This window comes from Schistocerca piceifrons, chromosome 7, assembly GCF_021461385.2.
Source record: "Schistocerca piceifrons isolate TAMUIC-IGC-003096 chromosome 7, iqSchPice1.1, whole genome shotgun sequence".
In the NCBI taxonomy this organism is placed as follows: domain Eukaryota; kingdom Metazoa; phylum Arthropoda; class Insecta; order Orthoptera; family Acrididae; genus Schistocerca; species Schistocerca piceifrons.
In genome coordinates, this window is record NC_060144.1 from 519,276,728 (window position 1) to 519,290,435 (window position 13,708).

Consider the following 13,708-nt stretch of genomic DNA (forward strand, 5'->3'; position numbering starts at 1 on the left):
CATTCTGAGATAGCAAGGGATCACCAGTTTAGTATTGGAGGGAAGTGTGGCACTAAAAATCCTAGAGGGAGACCAGGAGATGAGTACAGAACCAGATTTAGAAATATGTAGGTTGCAGAAGTTATAGCCAGTTGAAGAATTTGCACAGGATAGAGTAGCATGGAGAGCTGCATGAAACCAGTCTTCCAACTGAAGACTACAACAACAACAACAATGTATGTTGACTCATCTTTTCTTGAACTATCATTTACAGTTTGTACTTAAATACACCTCCTGATTGAAGTTGTACAGCATTTATGTATTTTAATAAGTTCTAAACGCACATTTCAGGTGCATCGTGTTGTGCTGTATGCATGTACAGAGTACTTCCAACTTTTAGAGAAAGAGAATCCTCCAGGCAGCCATTTATTACGAATGCCAGAGGACATGGATCCAGAGGTCGTCGTTCCAATTATAAAGTAAGTTTTACAGAGTGTAATTGATGTGGAAAACTGCTTTATAGAAGAACTGAAGGGTTTATTTAGTACAGAACTATAATTTTTCAGTTTTTATCATTAATTGTTTTTGTATTCTGAAGTTTTGGGATATGATTGTGGTAACAGTAATTATGCAGTAAAATAATTTTGTGTGTTTCCATTTCATATTCTGTTTCTCCATTATTGATCTAAGTCTTAGGTGAGATTGCATTCTCACCCAAATGCCACACACACAACTATTCATCTCTACAGGATGCCCCAGACCTTTAGAGCCAATTACACAGATGGTACAGGACCCTAAATGGAGTACTTTCAATTAGTCAAATAGTCTGAAGTAGCTATTGCAGAACTGTAAAATGTGGTCATTTTGGTGGCAGCACTTTATGCTTATCTCTCATGATACTGCTAAAGTCCAAGCAACAAACTGCAGACAATATCAAAAGCTTTTGATTATAATACTAAAACACATTGCCTGTTGATTGTAACTTGACAGAATATTATACGAGTAGAAGTAAAATACATGTGCATGTGGGAAAGGATACTGACATTAAGTTGGACAGGAAGGAAAAGAAATGAGGTAGAACTGGAAAGTGAGAAGAGAGATGTACATCTACACCTGTACTACGCAAACCATTGTGAAGTGCATGGCAGAGGGTAAGTCCAATTGTACTAGTTATTAGGGTTTCTTCCTGCCCCATTCACGTATGGAGCATGGGAAGAATGATTGTTTTAATGCCTCTGTCACACTAGAACAGAGATAGGTCCAAATTATCACAAAAGGCCGCGCGGTTTGTTGCCAAATGGTCACACCTCTTCGTTCTGTAACCTGAAACACCCACTCCCATCGAGAATCCCACCAAATGCAAAGTCCATAGTGTCATTCATTTTCATGAGAGGCCCTCGGTGTATCGTTGTGCTGTCATAATTTACTCAGTCACTACCAACAGTGACCTGCAGTCATACCTGATGGCTCCTCGCATAATGAAACGTTCTGTGCCTCTTCAAAATGTTGGAATTACAGGACCTCTCCTAGGTCGCCACTATACTCATTGATGATGGTCATCCAGAGTTGTGTGGACGTCGGCAGTAGCCTTTTGATCGCAGACATGGGAGCAGCACCAGGTGGCAGGCAGGATTAAATTACATGCATTAACATAGATGACGATTGTGTGTTCCTGCACGGGGTGGTGGTCAGTGACTGTGTAGTAGGCCCACACAGGCCATATGGCAGCAACATTGTAGGTAGGCAACAAACTGGCCCAGGCTTGAACTCATGTCCCACTGAGGAGATGGCCAGCAAGAGCCAGTGGTCATCCAGCATGTGACTCAACGGAGCAGAGGCTCCAGATTCACCGCATACAGACCTTGGCTCAGGCAGGAGCCTGTAGCTGCTGGTGGCAAAGTCTGCGGACGGGAGATGAGTGAGTCACCTTGTGCTCCAAGTGATCCCTGTCTTGTAGTCACGAGCTGGGGTTCACACCTGGTTATTGCTGGGTATAATGAAAATCTGAGGATGAGAGTGCAATTTGGAGGCTGTATGTGTGACCTGGCTGGTTGGTATTTCTCCACCAGCAGCACTTCCAACCCAAAACCCATTGCAGGTTCGAGTGGTTGGGCTTCACCATTGGGCGGTGATGGCTTCATTTGCCCGGGTTTTCCTGCATAGTCAGCTCCTGCAGAAGCCTTGTCAGAGCTATCAAGATTTCATACCTTTGGCTTCAGGAGTGCTGGCTGGCATCTTCCACTTTGTTAGCATTCCGAATGAGTGCACCTGCACTCAGAATACACTTTATTGCCCATTGTGCCCGGACTTCGGGCTGATGACCCCTTCCTCCTCTGTGATGTTGTTCTGATTGTTGCAGGAACTGTTTATTACCCCAGCAAAGCTGTGGTGCAGTGCAGTGTGTGGGATGGTAACTCTGTAGTCCAGCTACTCCCTAGTCTTCAGCCAACGGTGCAGTATAACACAGAATATTTCAGGGAGTCCAGTTCTTGTTCTCGGATGTCAGGTGCAGATGTGAAGGGATTACAATGTGCTTGGTGCACAGTGTGACGATCCTCCCTTTTGGTGGCCAGATGTCATGTACTGGAACGTTGACGATGAGTATGCCAACCCCCACATTTTGATGCATTCCAACATTGGGCCACTGTCATCTCCAAACGTCTCGCACATATACATGTCTATCACATCCAAATGTCCTATATATCTGGATGTTGCACGATTTGATGAGTCAGCCAAGTAGACACCCACAATGAGTCCCCTTTCGATCTCTGTCAAGTGCTGGTAGTACCATCTCACACGTACAAGACATCTCCATGTCTTTCATAGTGATCACTCATTATGTGACACTGTTCACACCCCTCATACCGCATGCCTCTCCTATAAGTTTGTCAGGCACATTTTCTCTGGTGTTTTGTGTGATATTTGCAATTCTGTCTTTGTAGTATGTAACTGGAGCCAGGTCAAACAAATACTGGTCATCACATCTTTCATGTGACACCCAGTGTCAACAGAAAGCTTAGAGGTCGTGTAATTCCCATTACACTCTAAATGATTTTTAAAGAAGAGTGTTACAAACTCATTCCATACAGCAGCCCCAGATCAGTTAAGTGCGATATCCTTTTTATCAGTATGTGTTAACAGGGAAACTGGAACGCAAAGAATGAACAGTATTTGAGTAGCGACAGCAGTGCCCTGACTATGCTGACTGCTACCGCCAAGCAGCAGTGCTACTCAGTCGTCGCTGGAGTGCTGATTATTCTTCACGTTTTATTGTCCCTTTATTACTTACTGATGAAACAAATGTCGCACTAAACTCATCTGGGACCACCGTATCGAACGGACGTATAACATTCCATTTTAAAAATAATTTTGTTTCTAACAGGAAACAATACAACTTTTCCGCTACACACCAGGCATCACATGAAAGCCATGATAACCAGTATTTGTTTGGATTGGCTCCAGTTATATATTGCAAAAATGAAATTGCATGTATCTGCCAAAACGCTAGAGAAAACATGCCCGACAACATTTAGGAGAGACTCCCATATTTCCTGCCAGGCCTGGTGACAACATTAAATATGAACAACCCTGATGCACTCCAATGGCCATTCTATCTGTCACAAAGAATTGCAACTCTCAATCATTTACAAAGTTACATTGACATCTGACCACATCTTCTGGGTGCTTCTCTTTTTTATCAGTAGGTGGGGACAAAATGTTGGGCTTTAATGTTAAATCCATTCAACCATGGCGTAATAGTCTGGAACATTTTATTAACTGTGATATTTCTGACCATGAAAGTTTACATTTTTCGGTGTAGGTAATACTTAATCACTTTTATTATGTAGAGAATGTATATTTCTTGCTACTACCTGTGATGTTTATTATGTTAAAGATTACACTTCTCTGTTGCAGCTTCATGTATACCGGCCGCCTAGAGTTCAAATATGAGCTACACTCAAAGTTGTATTCAGCAGCAAAAGTGATGAGCATGTCAGTACTGACAAAACTTCTGGATGCTCAGTATAATTCTGCATCTGTTCAGGGGTCACTTAAACCTGCAACTGTCAAGAAACTTCATGTGCCATCTCATACATCCTGGAATTTGCCTGTGAAGAAAGTTGTGAAGACAGGTGACTCACAGCTTCCAGAACCACTGCCAGGTCGAAAGTGAGTCAGTTTCATTGTTTGTAGCAGAAGGATTGTCATGAAACAGTGAAAGTTACAGTAGTAACATGTGCCCCTCGCAGAAAGTTATTCTCATTGGTACACCTTATTATCTTTTGTGTTTTTTTTATTTTGTTTTTGTTCTTTGTCTAGTAGCCCAACCTGTGATACCAAACTATTGCTTAATGCTTTCAAGATGTCATCCTAGTCTCACTCGTGCACTGGCATAACCAGTGCTCAAGTGAGACGCCAGTGCTGTCTTGAAAGGGTTAATGTTATGACAAAATGAACCCTTCACAAGAACAGAATTAGGTTCATCATTATTTTCAGAATAACTTGAACAAATGGTCACTTTACACTTCTTAACAGGTTAATGATGTCGCTGTCACTGGAATTGTCTTCACAACCATAGAAACATTCATTCAGTGTCGTCTGAATCTTCGTTCTTGCTAGAAACATCTACATCAAAAACTTCTGAAAGTATTTCAGATTCATTCCATTTCCTTCTGTTTTCTGAATAGGGCCATCTCCAAAGGCAGGAGGAACTTAAAGATGAAAATAGTAACTATTTGAAATATCTAACTACAATCAGAATTTTAAATAAGAAAAAAGTGCATGAAAGCAATCAAGTTTCATACTTTGACGACTCGTGTAAATGTTTAAATAGATGAAGTAGTTCAGAAACATCACAACAGATGACATCCACAGACAGCGTGTGTAGTAGAAAATGTGAGTTGTCTTCAGATCTGTTCATAGCAGAAGGCATGCAAAACATGAGTAAGCTGGGATCCGTCCACTGTGTTACATTCACGCACAACAATAGTAGAAGCAGTAAACATTGCCGTTCGACCAAGTTGGCAATTCAGCTGTGTTCTCTTACTTTCACAGTTCCTACTGTCATCTTCCTCTCAAAAGTGCAGTTTTCTGCTGTCTACAAGTCATACATATTTTTAAAAAAAATGCGTAGGTGGCATATCAAATGCCTTATTTTACAGAATGGTGGCTGTTCTTGCCATTTTACCCTTAATATTGTCAGAACCAGTCTATTATTCACACTGTGTGAGATACCTGTGTAGTAAGATTTTTCTGGCAATAATTCATACATACTTAAGTTCAGCCTGTACACTTTTTTTCGTTGTAGCTCACAGTTTGATTTGAATGTATATTTTCAGACTTCCCATTTGGAAGAGGAGGAGTACTCTGCCAGTTATAACTCCACACATTGAAGACTCAACTCCTGTCATTTTCTCATCACCCCTTCTACTGTAAGTAAAATAATTAATAAAATCTTTGCCTAAATAGTTCAAATGGAAATTTGAATATGTTATCAAGGGAGTGGTTTCTATTTAGTTTCTCCAAGATAGCACATGCCTGTTAATGGAATATTATGTAGTAAGGTGTAATGAATGAACAAAGTTCAAATTGATAAACAAATTTTTGAAACTGCTTTTTTATGGACTTCAGGGTGACTGCTAAATTTTCCAGGTTAAAACAAATGGTGAGTTAATACAGTAATTCTATTTTTCTGGATGTGCTGCTTGGAATCCATATTTTTTTTCCCATCATTTTAACTGGTTAGTCTTCAGGTAACACTTCATAGACCATGCTTGAGCATAGCTTTGTGTTAAAAAGACCGCGCTCAAGTATTGGGTGGGCTGGGATTTTCTCAGTCTGCGAGCCACCTCTCTCTCAGAAACTGGACTCATTTTGCATGAGAACAATGTATAGGTGTCTCACTATCTGTCCCTCAACTAGTGTGGCTTTCTGTTGTCAATTTCTAGGATTATTTCGAAAGAAGCTCGAGGAAACGTAACAAATGCTGTTGCGAATGGCTGAGCCAATATGACCACATTGACGTAATTTTGTGCGTGTACTCGTAAAGTTTTGCAGTTTGCTGTAATTCTGCCATAAATGTGTCACATTTATTGAGTAAGGAATTGTGGAAGCTCAGGAGGAGGAAATTCCTCAATAACTCACCTCATACTTTTTTTTCTTGGGAGGATAGTTATACTTTCTGTCACCTTTATTGTAAAATTTGTAACTTATCGAAGAACTAAAGTAAATGTGAAAAACAAATCTTGAAGCTTGGTCCTTTTTAGCGTATATTACCCTTGAAGATACATCCATTAAAGATGAGTCAGTAATGCCTTACAGGACAGGTTACATGGCTTGTTTCCTAGGCTCATTATTCTTCTAAGTGGCTGCTCTCCAAAGTGTTAAATGTTGTCAGAAGATATGACATCCCAGCTTTGTTCCAGAGAACTAATGGAACAATTAATTTGTTAGTAGAACTCAAAGAAACAACCTTTGATCACACTAGTAGAAGAATTCCATTAATTATCAGTGTTGAGAGAGAAGGCATTACTGTCTTTATTATTAAAATGTTGTACCACAACAGGTGATGGATTTACAAATAATTCAGAATACGTAAGAGGCTCAGTGATTAAGGGGAGAGCGCCATTCTACAAATCTGTCAGTTTTCAGATATTTTCTGTCGTTTGTTGATTCTTTCATCTCTGACCATAATTTAGTAATGTGAAAAACCATTGAACTGATGGCACTCCTGTGACTGGATGGGTAATTCTGTTCCGAAGTCAGAGGAAGGTACGCAAAGGGCTACCTTTTTCAGTAAGATCATGCCCACTCCTATAACTGGCTGGGTAATTCAGTGCCGAAGTCGGAGGAAGATAAGCCAATGGTTTATCTTTTTCAGTAAAGCCATGCCCAGTAAATACTGCTGTGGTCAAGCCAAGATTTGAATTGAAGATAGCTTTGCAAATACAAGAACTTGTAAAGGGGACAGTTTTGACTTTGCCATATGGTTCTGAAACGTCTGGTAAATGAATGAATGATAAAGAATTTTGTTATCGGAAACTGAAGCATGTATCTGCTGTGTGAAAATGTAAAGAGTGTATTGTTCATAACAGCAGTCCAAAATTATGGGGGGGGGGGGGGGGGGGAGAAAGAGGTAAGTAACTAATCATTCGTATACTACTACTTCCATTGGTGGCTTCTGTAGGACCACAGGTAGCTCTTTCTTGGATTGCATTTTTTTCTTCTTCTCCCCCAACTTTTTAATTTTTGTCTTCTAATCTCCCATTCTTTTTCAGAGATCTCCAGTGTCCTCTTGTCTTGTCTGTACCACTGGTGAGTTTGTATCCTTTCTCGTGATACTCAAGTCAGACCATTCCACCCTGATTTCAACAACCCAGTTGGTCATTGTCTTTCCTCTTATCCTTCCAGTTGTTTCCCAAACTGTTAGGTCATTCTATTCATATTCATCTCGACCATATGTCTTGCAAATCTTACTCTTTTAAATTTGATATCTCCTAATAATATTCTCTTGCTCCGGTATAGCTATTTCCTAGCCTTTCACATCTGTCCCTCACCATCTCTTTTAGGTCCCATTGTTTTCCTTAGTATTTATCACTAGTGTCTCATTGTACTGCACCTTATCTTCGTACTGTTAGTCGTCTCGGCCACAAGTAGAACTGCATTCCTCGTTGGCTTCCCCGATAGCTGAGTAGCTGAGTGGTCAGCATGATGGATTGCCATCCTATGGGCCCGGGTTCGATTCCCGGCTGGGTTGGGGATTTTCTCTGCTCAGGGACTGGGTGTTGTGTTGTCTTCATCATCATTTCATCCCCATCCGGTGTGCAGGTCGCCCAATGTGGTGTCGAATGTAATAAGGCCCCACCAAGGCGGCAGGACCTGCCCCGTAAGGGGCCTCCCGGGCAGTGACGCAAACACTCATTTTTGTCCAACTTTCACATACTGCCTTCTGGTGTTTTCCAATCCCCATTAATATTCAGTGTCTTCATGTGTCATAGTTGATCCTCTGTCATAATTTTTCTTATTAGTAGCACAGTGTAGTCTCTAGTCCTCTGTTCAGTGTGTCCCTGTTTGATTTTTGTATCTTGATCATATCTTTATTTATTGCAATAAAGTCAGTCTCAATAACAATGAGTCCTTTCAGGTTTGTTGACTATAGCCACTGTCATATCGAAGTGCTGACTCCTTAGGAATTGCAGTTTTTATCCATTTCTCTCTAAATCTTTGTTTCCAGAATGAACATTCTCCATGCAGTGGAGTGTGCATTGACTTGAAACTTCCTGGCATATTAAAACTTGGCTAGGCCATGGCAATAAATCTTTAAATCTTTTTTGTGCACAGAAAAGTTGTCAGTTTCTGCAAACAGAAATTTCATTTTTGCTTTGCATATTTATTTTGTGGTGTACATATGAGATTTTGTAAGTTTGTGTTTCACAACGTCAAGGGAAAATTTCTGAAGGTGGAACAAAAATTCTGATGGTATCGACAAAATTTTGTTTGTTACATTGTTACTGTTGCACAGAGTCATAAGCCAAATCAGATTGAGTTACAGACTCATTTTGTTGCTGCTGATTTTTACAGCAATTTAAAGTTTATCATTCAAAATGAGCAATAAATTACTGTAGTTAAATTCTTGGTTTGGATGTTTTATTGCTGATGGAAATCGGCAAATGAGTTGTATGAGTGTCCTTCATTTTTGAGATTTAAGAAATGGACTTAAATTTAAAACTTCTGGGTGGATTAAAACTGTACGCCAGAAAGGCACTGGAACCTCGGAGAGTTGCATTTTGCGAGCAAGTGCTCCACTGACTGAGCTGTTCAAGCACAAGTGAGGATCTGCTTTACACCCATGAATGACACCTCGCCCACCTTCAAGACTTCACAGGAGTTCTTCTGCATACCTTTAGGGACTTAACACTCCTCGAAGAAAGGATATTTTGGGGAATTTGCATTGCCATGGCCTAGCCTAGTTTTAATGTGCCAGGAAGTTTCAAGTCCATGCACACTCCACTGCATGGAGAATGTTCATTCTGGAAACAATCCCCCAGGCTGTGGCAAAGCCATTTCTCTCGAGTATCCTTTCTTCCAGCTTCCAGGAGTGCTAATCCTACAATATAAAGAAGAAAATCTGTGTGAAATTTGGAAGGGTAGACAAAGACTTACTGGTGCAGGGAAAGCTGTGAGGATGGTACTTTAGTTGGGGTGGATAGCTCAGTCATTTGGGCACTTGCCTGCAGAAGGCTGTGGTCCCTGGTTTGAGACTTGATCTGGTATACGGCTTTAATCTACTAAGACATTACAAATTAGTTCATACACTGCTGTTGAGTGAAAACTCATTGCAGGACTAACTCTTCTTGAAGATTATCCATGTGAAAGACATCTGAACACTGCCACCACAGATGAAAATCTATAGTTAGTGCCAGGTTTGCTACTAGGCAATCAGCAATAACAGTTGTTTCTTATAACTATGTCAACAGAAATAGCAGAAAGAACTGTATGATACATTGTAAAGAGATAAGTAAGTAGGAAAATGCTTTGTGCTGGTTGGATGATGCATTTATGAATAGGCCTGAAGCAGTGCCAGAAATCAACATATCAGAAATGTTCGTACCATTTTAAAAACAATGAAATTGACTGTATGTTAATTTGCTGCTGCGGGTGGGATATAGGTCCATATTTAACTCGAGAAACAAAACAGCAGTCTAAGGAATGGGTGGACACCAAGAGGTCTAAACCAAACAAGGTGAAGTTGTTTTCATCTGCTCAGAAAGGCACAACTACATTTTGTGGGACGCAGACAGAATTATCCTCCTTGAATAAAATTTTTAGTGTATAAAACATAAATATAACTCAAGTCTGCTGCATCAGCTAAATGAAAAAAAAAGGTGTGAGAAGAGACCGAAACTTGGAAAGGAAAAAATTGTTCAGGACAGTGCATTGCCCTAATTGGTGCTTTGTTATTGGGAAAGTTAGGAAAAACAAAGTCCCACTTGGTGGAGCATATGTCCTATTCATGACATATGGCTTCTTCAACGTACAACATATAAAGAAATTTATGGCTGAAAAATGTCTCCAATGAAAATACTACAGTAGCTGTAGCTTGGAATTTTGCAGACCTTATAGAATCGCAATTCAGGATTTCCACAGGCTAAACATTCTATCAACCATTTCATTGTCGTCATTCCGTTCTACAGCTGATGGTAGTCCTTATTTGCAATAGTAAATTCATTTGATGGTGTTTCGTAACGGCTGTGGTCGCTGCATGCATGTCCTAAGGAGCTTTGCATCATAATCAGAGTAACACAGGCACTGCAATATTGTATCAAATTAAAATCCGTTAAGCAGTTGCGTAATAGGTCACCAATGGTTGAAACCTCAAGTTCCCAACAAGTGTCAAACCTGCAGAAGGACAAAAGTGTTGGGAAATATGCCATTGAGACTGAGTTGCATACCGACTTAAACTACAGTAAATATGTTGTGATGTGCAGGGCCTGGTGAACATCCCAAAAGAAGAATTGGAAGTTGAGTGGGCCTGAAAAGGCATTGTAGACCTGCAGAATATCATGAAAAGGATGGTAGCTGATATGATAAAATCTGACTCACTCGATCTCACTTTTAATAGCACAGAACTTCTGGTGCATATCAAGTTGAGGTTTTTTTTTTATCTCCTCAACCCAGTAAGCTATTTTAAATACTTGCTTGCACTTTGGGCACATCAGTCTTGGATGTAAGGGAGAAGCCACTTGTGGCAAATGCGGTAAAGCTGCCTGTGATGGAGTTGGTTGTTTATCTTCTCCTTAGGGTGTCGACTACTCTGAGCATCACCCTTTTTGGAATGGGGACTATAGTGTCTTCTTTGAAGAACAAAACATCCAGGAGATAAAAATGACAAAGCGCATCCCATATGGTGAAGCCATTGCTTCCGTTCTCAAACTGCTAGTCGAGAAAACCAATGCTGCCCCACACAGGATGGTAGTGTCAGCACTAGTACCTGCTTTTGTCAATGCACTTGTGCTGCTGCACTTATTTTGAAGCCTGTCCCCCTCTCCCCAGAACTTAAGAAAAGTCTGTGGTTGCTGACATTGCAGAACTCCCTGTCCCTCCAAATATTCAGTCTGGTCCAGCGCCACCACTATCACTTCCGCAGTTGTGGCTCCGAAGCCTTCTCAGACAAGAAATCAAAGTCGAAGGTGAAGAATCGCCCACTGACCAAGATAGAAAGTACACAGTTTGATGATGTCAGTGTCATCCTCTCTGACATCTCTGTGGAATCTTCTTCATAGGCTAGGACAATCATCTTACCCCAAGACTGAACCTCCAACCGTTGCGGGCTCCACTCCTGGCAGAAAGTCAGTATGAAAGTGCTACCCATCTTTCAATGGAGCATTAATGGTTTCAGGGCACATGTGGAGGAACTGAAACTTCTAGTACAGGCACACCACCTGTGCCTGTGTTTACAAGAAACACATTTTAAAGCCACTGATGCCCCTCTGCTATGGGGCTCTACCCTTCACCAAAAGGATGACCTGACAGGACAGAGCCAAGGCAGGGGTTGCTATGTTTGTCTATAACACCTACAACTTCTCTGCTCTCTCCTTGGTTACTGACCTCGTAAGAGTAGCCATTGCAGTTCAAGTGGATCAGAAGATCATTGTCTACTCACTGCTCCTACGTGTACGTGATGCAATAGACCCTGAGGCTCTCAAGGACCTTATTGAACAGCTCCCCTGCCCATTTCTCCTACTGTGCGAGTTCAGTGCCCAAAATGTACTGTGGGGGAATAGAACTATGCTTGGCCTAGGGGCCGAGTCTAGGAGAACCTCATTATGTCACAGGAGCTCAGCATCTTCAATATACAAAGCCCAACTCGTGTCTCTGCCGTTTCTGGTTCATTCTCAGCCATCGACCTCTCTTTCTGCTCTCCCGCTGTTGCACACTCATCTCAGTTGGAAGTAGCTGATGACATTCATTGCAGTGACCACTTCCTATGGTGGATTCCCCTACTGGATGGAGGATTACCTGAACAGAAGTCACCAAAATGGATGGTCAACAGGGCTAACAGGACACTGTTCAGCCAGCTGGCTGTGTCTGAATACCACGACTGTGTCCAGGAATGAGTGGTCCACATTACACAAATGATTCATCATGCCGTTGACTTATGCACCCCAAAGTCCTCAGGTCATCTTAGGAGGCAACCTGTACCTCAGTGAACCGATGACTGGTGCTCAGCAATCCAGAACAGGCGTGCGGCACTAGAATGGTTAAAATACCGTCTAACAACAGAAAACCTCACAGCCTCTTAGATCATGAGAGCCGGAGCTCAATGTGTAGCCAAGGAGAGCAAGAAAAGGTCGTGGCAAGTGTTACTGGAGTCCATCAACTCTTCCACTTGTTCTACAAACGTATGGGAAGCCATCAGGATGATTTCCAGTAGTCTCGGTCATTTACCAATAGCAGCAGCAACAATAATGCCTGGGGACATCGCTCAGACGATGGCAGAGCATCACAAAGACAACTGCCAATGCTAGCCAGGATCTGGCATTTTGCTGGTATGGTGTGATTGTGGAGGGAGGCAAGTTAGACCTCAGCTCCAACACTTCTGATACCTACAACTACCCCTCTTTGTGGGAGCTGGAATCTGCACTGCCTGAGGCTCATGATACTGCACCTGGTCATGACCAAACCTTGTACTGCATGCTTTGACATCTGCCTACAGCATCAAAGGCAATCCTCCTGAAATGTTTTACTGTAATGTGGCAGACAGATCACTTTCCCGACTCTTGAGGAGAGGAAGCTTTGATCTCTCTCCTCAAATCAGGCAGGGACCACACGTCCCAATAGTTTCCGGAGTATTGCCTTAATGGGTTGCGTTGGAAAGACACTGGAGCAAATGGTTAACTGTCATCTGGTCTGGTTGGTAGAGACCAGGCAACTCCTTAGCCACTCTCAGTATGTATTCTGGATATTTCGGTCCACTGTCGACGACCTGACCCTGCTAGAGGTGGCTATTCAGTAGGCTTTTCTGCATAAACATCACTGTCTCAGTATTTTCTTTGACACTACTTGGAGACACAGTATACTAGAGCAACTTCGTCAGTGGGGGCTGTCGTGGTCACCTCCCCATCTTCATACGACCTTTCTTGTCTAATTAGGTTTTTGTTCCCACACTGGTAACGCATTGTCAGAGCATTTTGAGCAGGAGATTGGTACCCCTCGGGGCAGTGTTTTAAGTGTTACCCTCTTTGCCATATCCATACACACTTGTCACGTCTGTGATAACGAGTCCTGTAAAGTGCTCCTTATTTGTGGACTATTTTGTTATTTTGTTTTTTCTGTTCCTCCTTTAGTGTTACAAAAGGGACTCGCCAGCTGCAACATAAGTGCAGGGATTAGAAGAGTGGGCTGCAAAGGTGGGGTTCAGTTTTCCACAGCTAAATGTTTATGTTCATTTTAATAATTAGATATCTTCAACATTTTGTGGCCCTGTCAGCAACTGTGTAAATATTAATTTTAATTTTAATAATGAACAGCCTCAGTTCCACCATGTACCTAGAAATTTACCTAGGTTTCAGTCGGGATAACCCAACCTTCTTCAGAATAACAGTATCTATCTTTTGACCATAGAGGACATCGTCAAGCTAAAACTGCAAATCCATAAATTATCGTCAGAATGTAAAACTTATCTGGCACTGCCTTGGCCCCACTTCGTGACTGCAATGCGGCAGCCACG

At 41.7% G+C, this 13,708-nt stretch overlaps 1 protein-coding gene across 2 annotated transcripts in view; it reads left to right on the forward strand.

Annotated features, from left to right (window-relative positions):
- The window catches only part of LOC124804980, a 101,191-nt gene that overhangs the window by 36,496 nt on the left and 50,987 nt on the right, over positions 1-13,708 (forward strand). For both annotated transcript variants that reach the window (XM_047265371.1, XM_047265370.1), the window contains exons 3-5: positions 331-458; positions 3,895-4,149; positions 5,319-5,411. In XM_047265371.1, coding sequence (XP_047121327.1) covers positions 331-458; positions 3,895-4,149; positions 5,319-5,411 — 476 coding nt within the window. The remainder of the gene's footprint in view (positions 1-330; positions 459-3,894; positions 4,150-5,318; positions 5,412-13,708) is intronic.